At 41.1% G+C, this 19,111-nt stretch overlaps 2 protein-coding genes across 3 annotated transcripts in view; both read right to left on the bottom strand.

Annotated features, from left to right (window-relative positions):
• Positions 1–215: 215 nt before the first annotated feature.
• rad51 (RAD51 recombinase) lies at positions 216–7,104 on the bottom strand. 2 transcript variants are annotated; one of them, XM_074684823.1, is made up of 10 exons: positions 7,008–7,104; positions 6,193–6,287; positions 5,910–6,047; positions 5,698–5,815; positions 5,481–5,572; positions 4,013–4,107; positions 3,792–3,905; positions 3,582–3,711; positions 3,343–3,464; positions 216–1,883 (listed from the first exon to the last, which is right to left on the bottom strand). In XM_074684823.1, the coding sequence occupies exons 2-10, from the start codon at positions 6,274–6,276 to the stop codon at positions 1,760–1,762; spliced, it is 1,017 nt and encodes a 338-aa protein (XP_074540924.1). In that variant the 5' UTR covers positions 6,277–6,287; positions 7,008–7,104; the 3' UTR covers positions 216–1,759. The 2 variants fall into 2 exon arrangements, with proteins under 2 accessions (XP_074540924.1, XP_074540926.1); XM_074684825.1 differs by having other exon boundaries at positions 6,193–6,391; positions 7,008–7,096.
• Positions 7,105–9,304: 2,200 nt separating this feature from the next.
• The window catches only part of cenpe (centromere protein E), a 50,610-nt gene continuing 40,803 nt past the window's right edge, over positions 9,305–19,111 (bottom strand). Inside the window, exons 50-56 of the mRNA XM_074684803.1 lie at positions 14,560–14,736; positions 14,370–14,470; positions 14,134–14,231; positions 10,735–10,870; positions 10,306–10,649; positions 10,180–10,218; positions 9,305–9,444 (exon numbers count right to left, since the gene is read on the bottom strand). Coding sequence (XP_074540904.1) covers positions 9,365–9,444; positions 10,180–10,218; positions 10,306–10,649; positions 10,735–10,870; positions 14,134–14,231; positions 14,370–14,470; positions 14,560–14,736 — 975 coding nt within the window. The 3' untranslated portion in view covers positions 9,305–9,364. The remainder of the gene's footprint in view (positions 9,445–10,179; positions 10,219–10,305; positions 10,650–10,734; positions 10,871–14,133; positions 14,232–14,369; positions 14,471–14,559; positions 14,737–19,111) is intronic.

The raw sequence follows: 19,111 nt of genomic DNA, 5'->3' as shown, positions 1-19,111 counted from the left end.
CAACATGCCTTTTGAGGAATGAAGCCTTGCGAATCAATAATTTATGTGTTTACCTTTTACGATTGAACTGAAATAAAACGCCTTTTCCACCATACTCTGATTTACTGAGATGTTCCTTTAGGAGCGACAGTCTTACTCAAAGCTCTTCCTGGTGCTGCTGATAAAAAAAGACAAGCTGCTTTAGTGGTAAAACAAGTTTAATTGAGCTGTGAACATTTCATTCTCAGGTTATAATAATGACAAATACAGAGAAAACAAATGAGCAGCAGCAGACAAGTTGAGAAAAATGAAAAGGCTGCTTGGCAGAAGGTACACAAACTAAATTAAAATAAATTTCAAACCAAAATTAAGCATCAAGATGAAAACAAACAAATATCTGGAAACCTGAAGAGGAAGATGAGGAAAATGACTCCTCTAAGAAGATTTTTCCACTTGTGTTGAGACGACCGCATTTCATAGGGAACCAGGATGTATTTTTAGGCTGTTTCAGAAAATGTTGTTTGGAGGTGTAACGGTTGTTTAAGCCACAGGGGGCAGAAGAGTAGCATTGTGGGAAGTTTCTTTCTATGCTAAGGTTAAACTATTTAAATCTTAAGAAAAAAACTCCCATCAAACTGATTTTTTTCCTCCTGAAGATGAGATGATGGTACTCTCGGGGTCATTTAAAAATAGGTTAATGTTTCATAAACGAGATCTGTTTCTAAGAGTCAAGTTGTAATGATTTAGAATGAAAGTGTGACCCAATGAGAATAAAGTAAAAATGTAGGTTTCGTTGTTATTCTGTATTTTATTTTGAAGGGAAAGATCAGATTAGTCAACTCACCACCCAAAATCAAGTAGAAGCAACTTGTGAAGTTAGACTGTTTTACCAAACTCTGAGATAACTGTTAAAAAAAACCCAACAACTCCACACTGAAACAGCCTTTTAATCAAGTTTTACTTCTTTACGGTCCTAAAATTCTCTTATTTTACTCTCAACCAAACCTGAATGAACCATCATCTCCTGAAACCACTCATCTCACTGGAAAGAACTGAAAGTTAAAAAAACCTCTAAGTTCTACTTTTAATCAAAGTAATTTCAGATCTAAATAAAAAAGAACAACAAAAAAAAAATCCTCATCTCTTCCTCTTAAAGTTTCCAAATCATCACTTCACTTCACTGTCAGACGCCTGAATGAAAAACACGACAGAAACAGATCAGCAGACACACAAAACAAAGAAAAAGAAACCAGAAGTCATTTTAAATAGTTCACTTATTATTCACACACCACTCCTCTGAGCAACGATGGCGGAAAACTGCATTCAACCAAATAGAAAAGAAAATGTTCACGAGTCGTGAACTCATTTATCATGAGACCTCAGGAGGCTTCAGGCTCTTTCTCATAGGGAAGTGTAAGAGGGGTTTATTTATTTTTGATTTATTAATCTTAAAGCAGATTGTTCTATATCATAGAGTCACCAAACTACCAAAAAGCTCTCTGTGAAGTGTTTCTCATACACACTGAGTGCAACCTGAAGGCTTCAGTATTTTCCTTTCCCCGGTTTAAATGCAGTTTGTCCTCATTTTGCAGAAAACTATATGTTTCTTGATATCGCTGCACTTCTGAGCTCCTGACAGTCAGACGGTCTTCAGCCAGGACCTCCTCTCTTCCTCCAGAGGCTTCATGTGAAGGCGTATTAAGGGTAAACACAGCTCTATAGTCCATGAGAAGCAGCAGGTGTGACAGATGAGTACCACCGCTCCACCTTGCCGTCCTCGTCAGTCCTTAGCATCCCCGACTCCGTCAGCGTTGATGGCAAACATGGCTTCAGCTTCTGGCAGGCAGGGCGAGTCGTAGATCTTACAGATCCTCGTCTCTCCTCGACCTTTCCTCAGGTACAAGCTGTGAAGAGAAAACACAGACGTGAACACACTAGTGCTGTGACACTTCACTCAACCAACAGGCTGCATGACAACAGCCCATATATGTATGCTGTTGTGTATAACACGAAACCAGCCTTTACACTGCCCCTTTTTTACTCCAGTAGTATCTTCACATGATTTACAGCTCAATAAAATCCCTTTTTTTCTCTCACTGCTGATTTAGTAAAGACTCCCTTTCAACAAACCCCCTTCTCTCTGATTGGTCAGCTCTCTGGAGGCCCAGCTATGTCAAACTTCATATTTAGTGAGTGTGATTAAAGGGGGGGTATTCTGCTTTAAATATGCTGCTGTAAACATGGGTATAAAGTAAGATTGCTGCATGTTCAGACTAAACCTCCTCTACAGATTCTTAATGTGTAGAAAAACACTGTTTTATATATATCACAGGTGATTTAGTGATTTAAATAGGATCAAATCAAACTAATAGAGATAAATGTCTTTAAAGAGGGAGTATTGTCCTTTGTGGGCTTTACTCTGTCCCCTTGGAACTCCTGTTGTAATTTTACACGATTTAAAGTGATACTCCGGGATGGAACAAGTTGGGTCCTATCACAAGGTTTAGGGCAGAAATTACCCCTACAGCAGTGTTTTTGTGCAGCAGAAGCCCAGAGCGCTCACACCAAACACCCCCTCCCTGCTCCTCTGCCGGTTTCCTCTGCACTCAGACGGGGACATATTTTACTTGACCAAAAATACAAATAAACGGACTCCCACCGAAAAAATCTGATATCAGTCTGCATTCACGCTTTATTCAGAGAATTTGCAGCACGTTACTTTCACACAAAAACACCGCTAAATAAGGCTCTAGTTCTCATCGTGTCGTAAAACGGCGCTACCTCCGCTGCAGAGCCACAGCTGGCTACGAGATGCTCGCCGCTTAGTGTATCAGTCCGCGCGCACCGCGTGCCAGATATAAACAAACACAGGTAGTCTGCCAGGACGAAGAGACACGATGAGAACCAGAGCCTTATTTAGCAGTGTTTTTTTGTGAAAGTAACGCGCTGAAAATTCTCTAAATAAAGCGTGAATGCAGACCGATATTTGAGTTTTTCGGTGGGAGTCTGTTTATTTGTGTTTTTGGTCAAGTAAAATATGGCCCCGTCTGAGTGCAGAGGAAACCAGCAGAGGAGCAGGGAGGGGGTGTTTGGTGCGCCCTGGGCTTCTGCTGCACAAAAACACTGCTGTAGGGGTAATTTCTGCCCTAAACCTTGTGATAGGACTCAACTTGTTCCATCCCAGAGTATCACTTTAAAGAAGGAGCTCCATCTCTGTAGAGATCCTTCCCATGTTGCTACCTCTCCAAACAATACAGTCTTTCAGTATAAAAATAACTTCTGGTGAGCATAGTTGTCACTGGAGTCCACAGCACCTCATTTCTCTCTGATCCAGTGTCTAAAAATCAAACCTGCACCACTCACCGTGTCGTGGAGGCGTGAGCCATGATGTTTCCCCCGATGGGTTTCTTGGGATCTGCAGAAAACATGGCAGCCCCGTCTACCTGCGCTACCACCTGGTTGGTTATCACCACGGCAACACCAAACTTGTTGTCAGACAGGAGATACACACTCATGTCAGTAACAAACCACATGTTTAGACTATTAAAGGGTTTGATGAGGCAGTTGATGAGTTGGAACCAAACTAAAAGCGAAGCTGTTACCTCGTCTGCCAGTCTGAGCAGCATGCGGAGGAACCGTCCTAGGTGTCCCTGTCTGGCTGAAAGCTCTCCTCTCCCTGAGTAATCTGTTCTGTACAGAGCTGTGGCACTGTCCACTATCAGCAGAGCATACCTGTCACACACACACACAAAGAATGGTTACGGCTAAAGTACTCAATAACAAACCTGCAGTATCCATGGAGACAGACTGACCTGGACTCGGCCATCATGGCGGAGGCCTGGTACAGCAGCTGGGTCTGATGGTCTGTGTTGAAAGCTCGAGCATACGCCACATTATCCAGAACGTCACTGCCCACCAGACCGTACCTGAGAGCACGTAGAGGTCACATGACTCACTACTTCTGATGTGTGTGAACATGAAAGTCTCAGCACTGAGTGACAACTCTCCACGTGGCAGCGTGTGTTAAACCCACCTCTCAGCCACAGCGAGGAGTCTCTCTGGTCTGAAGGTTCCCTCTGTGTCGATGTACATGGCTTTACCTTCTCCTCCTCCCTGATCGATGGGCAGCTGAGGCACAGGAGACATAACAGTTTCAAGCAGAGCTCAAACTTTTTAAACTCTGCTTATGAACTCATCAACAAAGAACTGACTGGTCATTTTAAAGTTATTTCTATAGTTCTTTTGGTAATTTGTCTCTGAATTGGACTTAATTCTTAGTTTCTCCAATATTTCCTTAAAGGGGATATATCATGCTGATCCCTGATTTAATACTCACATATAATATAATAGATTTGAAAACAAGACCTTACACCCCCTGAATTTTCAAAACATGAGACATCGTACTTTTTCTGATATCTTAGAACGAGATTTGATGTCTCTGAAAATAGGTGATTGACATTTGGCTTTGAGATTTCGACCTTCATGACGACATGAGGATCCTTTCTTTTTATTGGAGTAATCTGATAAAGCAGCTCCTCCTCTGTGATGTCAGTTAGTCACACAACCGCCACCGAGGGATACACCCACCAAGAGCCGAGTATAAACGTATAAACTATACATGTTACAGTACCGGTTTTAAGCATCCTGAGATGATCTGTGTCCAGGTGGATTTTCTTCCTCCTGAGCTGCAGAACTGTCCGGGTCTGACTTGGGGTCCAATACAAAAGGACGTATCCTACACTCTGCCATTTTATTAGTGCTATCAATGCCTTACGCTGAAGTTTTGGTTAACAGCAAACTCGCTCGGTCTGCTCCATTCAATGTGGCGATTTTGTAAATACTGCCATGCTGCAAAAACCGCCCCCTGGCTCTACCCCCTCTGCCCCTCTGCTAGAACTGACCAATCAGAGCACAAAGGGCTGTGACGTTGCGAGGTTACTGGAGGTCATTCTCCAAACGAAGTGTTTCAACAAGATCTTCAGAATGGCCTAAAATGAGTATATTGAGAATGCTATTGTGGGACAATGAAGGAACTAAATGACTTGTACTGAGGGCAGAAATGCTTTACAGGCATCCTAGTCTGGCATAGTGAAAAGGAGAAACAAGCATGATATGTCCCCTTTAACAATTATTTCAGATACTTCATATTTACAACTTCCTGCCGGTTTCAAATTGTTTGATTGATTTTAATTCTCATTTTTGAAATAATGTTTATTTCTTTCCCTGACTTTAACCAGTAGAGGGAGATTTAAACCAACCTTAAATTATCAACACTGATTTATTATCTTTTATTATTATCTATTTTAAAACAAGCTGCTTGTTGTTGCTGGAGTTTTGAATGAACTAAATTTTCCCACTAAAAATATTCAAAAAAGTGGAACTGGAGAATACCTTACGCTGGTCAAAAAGTCAAATGTTTACTTGATGAATCATAAACAAGTTTCTGACTCTAAGCCTGTGTCAGCAGATCTGTGCCGAGTCTGAGCCTGTCTGAAGTGTACCTGGCAGGTGACGGCGAGCGTGTGACACAGCTGCGTTTTTCCAGTCCGAAACTCTCCAAACATCTCTGTGATGGATCCCGTCTCGATGCCACCTGCAGAACAAACAACAGTTTGTTTTTCCTCCATGTAGAGTCACTCTGTTTACAACAGGAGGGAGTGTGTGTATGTGTGTTTGTGTGTGTGAGGCTTGAACTATCTCAGTGTGAGCTGTACAAACCCTGCAGCAGCTTGTCAAGCTCTTTGGAGCCCGTAGAGACCTGGATGATCTCGGCTCTCCTCTGGTGGAACTCTGTGGCTGTAGTGAAACCCATCGGCACCAGTTTAGCAGCTTCAGTCTGACAGAGGAGAGGAAGGAGGTCAGATTCTCCAGATTTATTACGCACAGTACAAAGGTACCTCATGAAGCTTTAGAAGGATTCTGTTTCTAACCAGTATTTTGTCAGCTTTGGCCTCACTGATTCCTTTGATGTTAAGAAGCTCTTTCTTGGGAGCGTAGGCGACCGCCTCGATAGTGTGGAAGCCGGCGTCCTCCAACTTCTTGATGTCGCTGGCACTGATTCCACATTGCTGTTTGCAGAGAAATCAGCACAACAGAGATGATGGAACAAATTCTCCAACACTGAGACCTCCTCCTTATTCAGAGGGACGAGCAGATAATGGGTCTTTTTTTTAAACAGGAATTATTTAATTCAGTGTTTCTCAGGATACACACCTCCAGTCTGCACAGAGGCTGTGGTCCAAAGTTTTCTTCCTCCTCCACCTCTGCTTCCACCCGGGCCTCACTCCTCATCGCCATGGTGTGAAAACCTGACACACAGAGGGGAGTCCAGTGACAGATGAGAAGAGCCTTGGCAAGTGTGAAAGGAGTGCCTTCTTTGAAATGAACAGGACACCCAATCCAAAAAGTAAAACTAATTTAAAAGAGAAGATGAAAAAGGTAGATACTGTTTACTGTTTTGAGTTCTCTTTTTGCGTTATCTTGTTGTCAAATTTTGCACATCAGGGCCACCGTACTCTTGCCATGTTTGAGCTGAGTGATAATGTTATAAAAACTAAACAAATTAAATTTAAGCCTGGGTTTCATGTATTGCTCTTAAACATAAAGCCCCTAAAGTAAATCACTTAAATAACTAAGAAACTGTTTTTCTTCAGTTATCTACGTTCAAAAGCTAATATTAGAATCATTTCTTTTACTAATAACACGACGAAGCGGTGAAAATACGGGCCACACCGTCACGTGTGTTACTTATATGTAACTTAAAGCATTTAGATCCAGACTTTCTTAGATTATCATTTGTTTTCAGCCAGCTTCAGAATCTTTCAGCTGTTAGCCTATTAGCATTAGCGCTGTTTCCACAGCAATTCCCACATGAAGTTGTCGTCAGACCCCTTCAAACTTGATAAAACCGCTGTCAAATCGATTAGAAGTCAACAACAGGCTATAAAATCTGTTTCCCGTCATTTTCCACTATTATCAAAGCTTAACTCGGCTGTATTTTGACGCAGAGAGCAGCAGTTATCACCTACCTGTCCGTTTCTTCTTTCCCTCAAACTGGGATGTTCGATAACCAAAGCTCCCGCGCAACAACGCTAAGACGGTCTACGTACTGACGCAATATGTTACGCGTTTTCTGATTGGTCACTTCATGAACACCGATTCTGCTCAACAATCCTTCAAAATAAAAGCGCGTTGCTTTCAGGTTAAAAACTTAACCCTACAAAACCCGAACCATCAAATGCCAGAAATACCTTTTCTTTTCATCGAACATGAGTGTTTATTTATTGAACTCTAACAACTGATTAAATAATGTTCTTCAGCGTGTGTATTTTAAAGTTTCTGTGAGGGCTTTATAATTTACTTTGAAATGGTTTAACTTTTATGCATGATATCATATGAGATTAACTATTTGTCGGTATCTTTACAAGACCTGCTCAGTCCATGGTAACGTCACTATGATAACACTGTGCTAACTGTCAAGGTGTAGCAGTGAGAAGCAAGATCTTTCTGTTTCTTTCATGGAAAGTGTTTTAGATTTCTTTTTAGAAATGACAGACACTGGATGTCTGGAAGAAAGCTATCCAGGAGAGTGATAAAGAATGGGCTAAAACACGGGTCAAGCTATTTGTGATAATGTTCATTCCAACCCGCAGTCAGCAGTTATTCTGCAGTGCTCTGTTCAAACTTGAGAGTCTGTCAATACAAAAACCAAGATTCACTCATTCACTTACAGGTAACAGACACACCTTCAAGCACTGGTCTGATACAGACAGACTAAGCAGATAGTCTGCTCAACTTCTGCACACTCAACTAAAATACAAACTGAGTTTGATAGTTATCACATTTCAAACAAGAGCTCTACATAATTAAAAATAAATGCATTACCTGTCACTTTGCATCCTGGGAAAAGTTGTCTTGAAGCAAAAAAGAAGCACTTTTTAATAGATTGGCTCTCAAAAAATGCCCTGCCAAAAATCACATGCTCCAACCAAGGTTATAATAGTTTTGGATTTGTCATTATAGTTTAGTTTTAGTTAGTTTAGTTTCAATTATTTTTAGAGCAGGCATTCTAGTTTTTTAGTTTTGATTTTTGCAACAAGGCGTAGTTTTAGTTTTTTCATACCTTATTAACCAGGTGCAGGATTCAAAAAGGTCAGAGTAAATATTTTGTCATACTGTTTATTTTCAAGTCCAACATAGTGCTCACTGCTCAGTCACTGCTGATACCGAAATGTTGGCTGCTTCCTTAAACACATGAAAATAATATAAACTTAGTATAAAAAATATAAGCATTAATATATAAAATAATGTTGACATAAATTACATAAAATATTAACATAAATTTTAAAATATCAATATAATATGAGCTTCAATAAATAAAAAAATTGGACTCTGTATCAATTAAACTATTACAGATGCCCTGATTCATTGCTCCCCTACGTTTCGTGGCAGCACAGCGCACAGCCAGTCAGTGCAGTCAGCAAGCTTGTCCCAGTACGTCGCTGTGATGGTGCTGTGCGGCACTGACAACTGCCTAAAACTGTCTAAAATTGGTTGGGAAAATGTGTCAGATTAATTTAAATCCTAAAGGTTATTAATATTGTCAAAAACTATAACTAAGGGAATTTTGTCTATCATTTTAGTTAGTTTGAGTTAGTTTTGTGAACACAAGATACAGTTTTAGTTTACTTATCGTTTTTGTTTTCTATTCTAGTTTTTATTAGTTTGAGTTAACTGCAATGTATTTAAAATTTTAGTTTTTGTTTTAGTTAACTATTACAACCTTGGCTCCAACAGGGTCTTTATCCTGGAAAAACACAAGCCTTTCCAGCCTCTGTAAACAAACAAAAACATGCAAAACGCAACATATTTAACCTATTAAACTTTCCTTTTAAATTGTTTCTCAAAACCTTTAGGGCTTACTTAGGGATCACCTTATTGATTAATGACATTTTGGAGGGGTGGACATCAAACTCCAAGGTCAGCCAATGGCTCTGCCTTTGACAGGCTTCCAAAGGGCCGTCCATTCAGAGGGAAGTGGGTTTGAGGAGTGGGGAGCCTGCAGCTAAAAGGAAGCGTTTCAGAAAGAGGCTGAAACAAGGGTTTTTTAAAAGACCAGTGAGAAAAAAATAGGGATTACTTTGAGCTGTGGATCATGTAAAAATGCTACAGGGGCCCCAGAGGAGCAGATAAAAGACTGCGAATGATTATGATTATGATTATGATAAATCATCAGATAAAAGAGAGGCATAGACTGACATGTGAAATAAATAACAGGTTTAGTAAAATTATTGTTCTTTATTATCAAACAGATAAAAGGTTGGAACAAAAAGATAAGACAACAAAAGCTTGAAAACAAGTAAACATATTGCACTTAGTTGGAAATTCATTGTGTTTTGCACATCTCTTCCTGCTTTGGAGACCTTGGCCATGCGTCCTCTGCCCTGTCTGTAGACGCTCCAGCACCTGCAACACACCAGACTCTGATCAGACTAAAACAGCTATCAACATCTGAGCCTCAGAAAATTAGTAGCTCTGGTTTCTACACACAAAAAGATTTCTTTTTATTCTTTTTAAATTTAGGAGAATTTTTCAGAAAACAAATCCAAGAGCAGAGACAATGCAGGCAGTATGACCTGCAGCGTTGGTCTCATGGTACAGTATGGACACATTTTCAGTATCATGGTCAGTAATGGACACATTTTCAGTATCATGGTCAGTAATGGACACATTTTCTCACTCAGATCCCATGTTTGTGTGTATTCCTGTCAAAACCATTAAATAAAAAATAAAAACCAGGGGTATGTCGTGAAAAATAGGATATAAATCAATATCTCATTATAACATCTCAATATAACATTTCTGATAATGTTGTTTTATGATGTGACAACATTATGATTATTACTACTGATTATCATCCATTAATTGAATGCAATAAATGAAAATATTGTAAAGTTATTATCAGCTGTAACTTAAAGTTTTTATTTTTGTGCGCAAATTTTCATGTTCTACACACCCCATGTCTCTCCTCAACCAAAAACCCTCTCAGTTAGCACCAGTTAATCTGAAGATAGCCAACAGCTGGTTTAGCTTTCATGTGTCCTGATCAAGTTAAACATTCAGTGACAGACTGGTGAAGTCCCATAACCCCATGCTCCTGTTAGCACACCCTCAGTGAGACAGAGATCTGACAACAGTTACCCTCTTCTGCATCTTGTGAGTCGGGGACATTGGAGACCTCTGGTAAAACAAACAGCCCAGGTCTTTATGACATCACAACTATCAGACCAATCACAGTACAGAAGAGGGACTTAGAGCAGAACTCACCTGGAACTGTTCCCAGGCTGGAGTTATCAAAGAACTGTCTGGGACGGGATCGAGACAGGAAATCTGAACTTCCCCCAACATCAAAGAACCTGCTCTTAGGAGAGTCCAGCAGATGGACCTTCGGGGAGTCCAGGTGTTTTCTGGGAGAGTCCAGCAGATTCCGGGAGGTGGTCACAAACTTCTTGGGTGAGTTGTAGATGGTGGAGGCGGTGGAGTCGTGGAGGCCCCGTTTGGTAGGGGTGCAGGGGGGTGAAGGTTTGTCCACATCAGCTCGGCTCTTGGCCTTTAGCTTGACGGCTCTGCTCTTCCACTTGCTGATCTCTGCCTCTTGGCTGGACACCAGGCTGAGGCGACAGAGGGACAAGATGTCAGAAACAACAAATAAAACCAAGCATGGAGACAGGTTGACCATCGAAGGCTTCATCTCACCTCTCCAGCTCAGTCACTTTCATCTGCAGCTGTTTGACCTCCTCCTCCAGCTTGGTCTTTTCCTGCTGGACGCTGCTCTGGATCAGTAAACCTTTAGTGTTTGTTAGCCTCGCCCGAAGGTCCTCACCCTGCAGGACTGAATTCAACAAGATACATTAATTATTTTGTCTTCTTTAACTGGATTATGTTTTTCAAAAAACCTTCATAAATAGGATAAAGATCTGTTTAGTTGACAGAGTTTAAACACAGCAACACACGAGTTATCCTTCATGCATTTTTTCACTCTGCTAAGAAACTTCCTTTCCCTTGGTGCTTGTCATTGTCTGATGTCAATGATAAATTTAAAATCCCCTTAGTTTACAGTGTCTTTCCTTTCATACTTTTTCAATTCTTCAAATCAGTAAAATGTTTACAAGAGGTTTGTGTGAGCTTCATTCTTCATGTGACCGCACCGCAGTGATCATTGTGTACATAAAGATGGTGCTTCTCTTTCTCTTCAGCTCTCCACTGACAGCTTTACTTAAATCTTTTATGTTGCAGTGAAAATCTGAGCTTACAAGCAGCAACTGAGACAAAACCTTCAGTGTCAGACTCTGATTTACCTGTCGGGTACCGAATTAGGTACTTTTATAGGTACCGACCAAATTCTGTCAAAAGTACCGGGTACCGATTCACGTAAAATCAAAAGGCACCATGTTTAGGTACCTAAATGCATCTTTGTGACTGTGAGGGAATGGAAGAGTAGGAGATTTTCCATGCTAGACATGATCACAGCATCGCAAGGTTATATATTGAAGAATGAATATGTTAAATTGAAAAATTTATTATGAAACAAATTATTTTTTTTTTACCACATAAACACAAAAAAGTACCGAAAAGTGGTACCGTTGAGTACCAGTACCGATTGCCAGGTATCGGGCATCGGTACCGTATCGTTTCAAATGTGAAAGGTACCCATCCCTAGTCGTGTGACATACCGTAAATATTACACAGTGACTAACACAGAGTCCTTGAGACCCTATGGCCTCATAGTCGTCATTTCAGTGAACAATGGAGAGACATTTTTTTACATTATTACTCTAAATAACACATATCTCATCCTGCTGTCTCTATCTAGTAGGAAGTGAATTTTAGGGGCGTAACAGTAAGTAAATGTATTCATCTTGAATCATTATGGTACAGTACATGCAGTCAGACAAGCCTGAGCTGTGAGAGGAAGCAGTCCGTAAGTCGGTATCTGCACTCCAAACCAGGTGGTGGTAATGAGTCTAAAACTGTTCACCATTACATGGCAAAACACACAAAGAAGAAAAGATGGCATGGTGAGTTCAGATAACAGGCGCTACAAGAACATTTTGGTACACAACAGTAATGGCACGCAAGTGATTGACTGGACGAGGACAGTGTGTCCACATTGTTTGATAGTCATGTGGTGAGTCAATGGAAACACGTTGAACATGCTAATGCATACTGGATGGCAGTGGCAATGTGCTAATCACCAGAGCAAGGCATAAGAAAACAGAGAAAACTTATCTCCACTGTTTTGGAGCCTCTGGATCTGAGAGCAGACAGGGCCAAAGACATTACTGAGGCTGTTTAACAGATAGGCGTTCATGTGCAGTAGCAGAGGACCCAGGCTTTAACTATAGATTAAAAGTAACTGCCACCTAGGGCTGGATGATTAATTGAATTTTAATCTTGATTTCGATTTTGGTAACTCACGATCATAAAAACATTACAATCAAAGAAAAACGATTAATGTGCAGCACGGCGTGGCGTGTATGTAATTTCTTGCGGTGCCAAAGCACCATGAATGCACCTGTGTTGTGTGCATCAGCAACACGTGAAGAAAGCGGTTTACAAACATGGCAGAAAGGGAGACTTAAGTTAACGTCATCAACTGAAAGCATTTTGGCTTCAAGTCATCGGACATCCGCCAGAAGGACATCACTTGCTAAATTTGTCATGCTGTCATGTCCACTCTCCAAGACAACATGACCAATTTTTTTAACCACTTAAAGTTCAGCCACAAAGTGGACTATGACCAAGTTTTAAAGGACCAAAAGAGCCAAAAAAAATGCTAGCTTGTCAGCCTCAGCCAGCACCACAACGACAACACAGTCCTCCATTAAGGACACTCTTTACAGTGCTGCTCTATATCCCACCAGCTCCTGGAGACATCAAGAGATGACGGAGGCTGTGACATGCTAGCAAAGGCTATGTGCCCCACCAGTACAGTAAGCAACCCAGGATTCCAGAAAATAATTTATTTTTGATTATTCTTTCAAGTTGTAGTTCAACAAATACTCAAGTTTTGAAATTATGAATAATCGTGTTTATTAATTGGGATTTCAATATCTATCAAAATAATCAAGATTATTATTTTTGCCATAATTGTCCAGCCCTACTGCCACCCCAAGGCTGTCAAATGCTCACCACATGAACGTGACGCGAAGAAATAAGACACATGGAATCAGTATGGGAAAGCACATATGTGGTCTGTTCCCAGGATGCAGGGGGCGGTGTTTCTCAAATGCATGTCTACCACAGTACTTAACTACAGGAGAAGAAGTTAACACCGTTTACAACTTTTTTTTTTGCCATTTTTTCTTCTCTCTTGAGTTTGGTTGTGATTTAACACCATGGAATTGATAATCACACAGTTATCATGGTGATCTCTGTGTACAGTACAAAAAGTACTGGCGATTACATAAGGAGCTCCAGTTTGTCCGTGCGTCTACGTGCAAACGTTAGACATTTTTGGAGGTGAGCAACGTGAAAAGGACCATGTGAAGGGGTGGGGCTGCAAAAATGAAGGCACAAAGCTGAGGTGTCAAGCATAAACCAAGCTTAGGTCCCCAGCGAGAGGGTTTTCTCAACGGCAGGTGACATAGTTACTACACAGTATTGCAGTATAGTTGTTTACCAAAGTAATGGGACATTAACCAGCAAACCTAAGGTTTGTAATAATTGTAATAATTTGTGATAAAAACATGTCAACAAGACCATCTGAAATATAAAATGTTTCACAATGACTCTAAATATGATGGTTCCATTTCAAGCCTTGTTTTTGTCAAATCACAGTATTTGAGTTTTATTTTGAAAATTAATTATGAGAAAAAGTTATTTCAGCTTGTAGAAAAGTTTGGAGATATGTTCTCTTCATTGGACAGAGATGTCACGCTGCTTACAGTATTCAAGCTCCCACTTTGAATAAACAAAGCCAAACGCCTCTTTCTTTAAGTCTCTGTGATCTTTTATAGCACACACACACACACACACACACACACACACACACACACACACACACACACACACACACACACACACACACACACACACACACACGCACACACACACACACACACACACACACACACACACACGTTGCTGACTTACAGGAGTCGTCGCCCTGCTGCTGTGATTTCCTCAAAGTCTCCTTCAGTTTCCTCAGAGACTCTTCTTTTTCTTTCAGCACTGCACTCAGCTTCTGGATCCTGAGGAAGATAAGAGTCAGATTTTTACATTTGTCAGAGGCTGAAAACATAAACTAAAAAGATTACTTAAACAAGATAACAAGAAATCCTGAACCAGTAAATAAGACAGAGGAAGACTCTAACGTTTGGTGCTCTTACTCTTTCTGGTGGTTATCAGACGCTGAACTCAGCTCCAGCTCCTTCTTGAACAGTTCTGAGTGGAGTTTCTCCAGCTCAGCGGCGCTGGGGGATGCATTTTTCTAAACCACAGAAACAAAACGTTATCTCAGAGTGAAAGTCAAACATTTCGATCTGCTCAAATCAAAATCAGCAGCAGCTTCAGACAAACCTCAGACTCCCTCAGTTTGCTCCTCAGAGTCTGGATCGTGTTTTCCTTCTCCTCCACCTGTGCTCGGCTGTCCAGCAGCTTGGTCTGCAGCAGCTGTGTGGCCTGTTTGTGGTTGGACACTCGGCTGTTGGCTTTGGCTTGGGCCTCTTCAAGCTGCTCTTTCTGTGCACACAGAGCCTGGAAACAAACACATGTATATGAAACCAAGTCTTTTTATACAAAGGAAATATTTTTTTGTCAGAGGCAAACAGAGTTTAAGTCACAAATTATAGGAGAGATGTTTGTAATTTTTTTAAAGTTAAATTTTGAAGCCTTCACATCTGTACTTAGGAGAACAGGACATGGGAAGGTGCAGGGACCAGGAGAGAGTGTGTGTGAAAATGACAAACAGGAAAAGGGCCTCGGGGCTGGAAGCAAACCAACGTTTTGGGTGTGAATCCACCACCAGGGAAAGTCCACACCTGAGGTTTTAATGATTGGATTGTAAGAACATAAAATTCAGAGCACTGTTTCATTTTGTGCAGATCAAGTCTATATCATGTCTATTGGTCCAAGACCTACTCTGGACGTCTACCTTATGTTTGAATTAGGTTTGGACGTCTAACCATGACCCCACTTGGATGTTGATACGCAGTTCAACATTTGAACGCCGGCTTTTTGGACGTCGAACGGACGTCTGAGCAGGAGTGAGTGAACCCACTGCACAAAGGGGCGTTCAAAGGACGTCCTTTCAATCTGTTTTTGGACATCTAATTTTAAACATTAGGTATGTTTCCATTCTAAGATGATGATGTGTTATTGCTGTGAATGCAGCAATGCATTCACAGTATATGTTCTTCTGTGACAAAAAAATTTATTAGGGGCTCGGGCTTCGAACGAGCCCCTCTCCTGCATAGCAAGCTATGCAGGAGAGGGGCTCGTGGCGAAGCCACGAGCCCCTAATGCTCTTCCGTTCGCCTCTTTTTTCAACTTCTTCATCTTCCGGACAAAACTTTGGCTCGCTACTCCTCCAAGGGCTTTGAGAAAACCCACACAAATTATATATCACAATGTGTGGCTCGGCCGGGAATGGTGTGCTATTATTTTTTTCACCGATTCGCCAAATTTTGGCCGACTTATTGGCCAAAAACGGTGAAAAATCCCTCATAGAGAATGAATGGGGAACCTAGGAATCTCTCCCTCTCGCTGCCCAAAATTTGCACCAACTTTGAGATGCTAAGGCTTTGGCATACTTCCACTTACAGGCATCATTTTCGCTTTAAAATGTTCACTGATCTTTCAGCTCTACGACTATGACCTTCTTTTTCTGATATCTATTACAGTTTTTGAGATTTTACTGTTGAAGCAACATAAACTTTTTGGTTTTTGCCCTGAAACCTTAGCTCCTCAAGTGCGGAATGTCTGAAAGTAGAGTGAGAGCGGCGGTTGATGACAGGTTGCAGCATTCTCCAATGAATTGTCATAACTTCCAAAATCTTCACAGCAGATAAATAAAAACTACATTTTGAAGTTCCCTGACATCTCCTACTTCTTACAAAGGGAGTATTTTACCCCAAAAATGTACTGTTTTGCCAAAAAACGCCTCTGTGTGAGGGTAACGCTCATATCCCTGTAATCTGAAGTAATGTTAAAATCTGACCTATATTTCTCATCAACTTCATTCCTAACCACTTTTATAAATTGCCCTGGTGTGGTCAATTTTAATACTACAATCGTGGGAGGCACATCATCTTGTTCATCAGAGTCTCCAGATTCTCACAATGTTTTTGTTTTTCTTCTAGCCCTTACGGTTTCAGCATTAATGAAGGTTGTTCGGACCTATGTCTAGCCCGAAAATCCAGGTTAAGATCAGTGAATACAAAGGAGTTCCAAAGTGTAACTGACAGATCACACTCACTGTGACATCATCATTATGATCACCATGGTAACCACACAGCTGTGTCTACTAACTGACAAGGTCTTTGAGGGACAGAAAAACACATGTATTTGTTTATTGTGCCTAAACAGCCAACCCAAACTTCATTTACACACACATATACACACATACAGCCAATCCATACACACACACACGTGCGCATGAGCGCGCACACACACACACACACTCACACACACAAACACACACACACAGCCAACCCATTCATACCCACGTGCACACACACACACACACACACACACACACACACACACACACACACACACACACACACACACACACACATAAACCCCCATCTCTTCTCTCTCAATTTTCTCTGTCTCTTTCTCTCTTACTGTCTCCCTCCCTCTCCCTCCCTCTCCCTCACGCACACACAGGTGCATGATTTTGAAGATATCATTTGGCTGCCTTGTATTCAAGTCTTTTTTTTCTCTTCTGAACAGTTACATTTCCATTAGTTATGAGAGGTTAAAAACAAGGTACTATGTCACATCTAATGATAATTGACGGCTGCCGTTCTTGTGTATTTTTTTTCTGGGATTGTAAAATATGTAAGGGCGTAGAGTCAAGAAGTGATTAGACTCGCAAAAGAAAAATAAAATTATTAGTTTTGTTGCCAAGCCCCACTCAGATTCTCCCAGAATCCCTCACAGTCTGTACTGCGCAGACTCTGGCTGCACAACTGCTTCCAATGGCTGCGCCTTTGATGGAGGTGTTTTGGCTTGCAGTCTATGTTTGTAACGTATTGCTTTGGAACTGGAATAGTAAAGATATGAAAGTGTGTACACACACACACACACACACACACACACACACTAACATGAACCCATTTTCCTCTCAATACTCCCTCTCTCCCTCACCCTCTCTTTCTCTCCCTATTTCTCCCTCTCTCTCTCTTATCTCTTTACAGTTCTCCCTCTCTCCCTCACACACACACACACACACACACACACACACACACACACACACATACACACACACACACACACACACACACACACACACACACACACACACAAGTAATTTAACAAGTTCTCAAGAGCTTATCTGTGGTTAAGGCTCTGCAACCAGCCACTCTCACATGTCTTGTGATATGTAGGTGTATATTTGTGACATAATGTTTTGGGGCTAGAACAGTAAAGATATGAAAGTGTGCGCGCGAAGCGCGCATCATTGTGCATGAGGTAATTTATTACCTGTTGATTCAGAAATAAGAAATGTTAAGGAGTGTTTCGCTATGTCAGTCCTGGTGACATCTGTGTTTCTGAACATTTTCAAGATATGAAAGTGTGCGCGCGAAGCGCGCTTCATTGTTCATGGGATAATTTGACACCTGTTCAATCAGAAGTCAGTACAAAACAAGGTCTGGTCACATCGGTGTTTCTGATGTTTGATGACTGCAAAAAGCCCGGCCGCCGCCCGAGCCCCTCTCACGATTTCCGTGGAAATTGTCTAGTTCTTCTTCTTCTTCTTCTTCTTCTTCATTCTTCCGCCCGCTTTTTTGGACCGCTAAAACTCAGGCAAACTTCAACCGATTTTCACCGTTCAAACTTCAAAACGTGTGTTTCAGTTGGGACAAGGGGGCTATGACTCTTCAGAAAGTTTTCACAAATACTTTTCGAGATATTTCAGAATTTGTGCGTTTTTTGGTCTCATAGAGATGAATGAGGAATTTTCAAAATTTTCTCCTTTCAGGACATTTTTTCAGCCTGCTTCAAACTCTCCTCATTTAGTCATACATTCAGCTACAAACTCCATTCAAACTTTAAAATATTAAGCTACCTTTTGGCTTCATTCAGTTGGTTTCAAATGTTTCCTAGCATTCATAGTTTCTTCACAATGACCCTTCAAAGGTCATGATGCATTTCAGCTCTTCGAGCCGTTTAACATTGGTGTGTATTGGATGGAATGTTTCGGCTTAGAGCAGGGAGAGGGTGAAACCAAACCTGAAAAATTTCTGGGTAAACTGCTCTTTTGGTCACAATTTTCACTCCACATAGGCATTTTATATATCAAAATGGAGGAGGGCTTGTCCTGCTTCTGAAAAAGTGGTTTTTAAAGCAAAAGGATGGAGCACTTTTTCACAAAATGGCCAACTGTCATGAGAAGTTCAAAAAAATCCCCATATACCTCCATGTTAATTCCTGAGGGGTTTTCTCAGAGATCAGTAAAATTTCCCTCATCTATCTATCGCTCTCGTGGGTTCGTTTCTTGACCTTCATGCATGAAATTAAGATCGACAGCTTCCTCTGGGTCTCAGGATTCCTACGGTGTGTTCATTTTTATTCTAGCCCTCACGGTTTTGGCAAGGTGACAGGAGATTCGGACTCTTGCTTTGCCACAAAATCTTCAGAAGATTACAGTTACAAGGGCAAAGTTGTGCACCTGCACCTGCTGCCTTTAACGAGCTGGTCACCGTGGTAACCTTTGATCTCATGCAGCTGTTTATAGTAACTCATCAAAACATCCAGGAACAAAGACAAGCATGTGTCTGTTAATTTATCAGTGATCACCAATGCAAAATCTGGCTTCAGATAAGCCTCAGCAGACAGGTTGACATGATTGAACACACACACACACACACACACACACACACACACACACACACACACACACACA

The sequence above is a fragment of the Halichoeres trimaculatus genome, unplaced genomic scaffold (assembly GCF_033239565.1).
Source record: "Halichoeres trimaculatus isolate MK-OKI-2021-1 unplaced genomic scaffold, fHalTri1.1 fHalTri1_scaffold_13, whole genome shotgun sequence".
NCBI classification, from domain to species: domain Eukaryota; kingdom Metazoa; phylum Chordata; class Actinopteri; order Labriformes; family Labridae; genus Halichoeres; species Halichoeres trimaculatus.
This window is presented reverse-complemented; position numbering and strand designations above follow the sequence as displayed.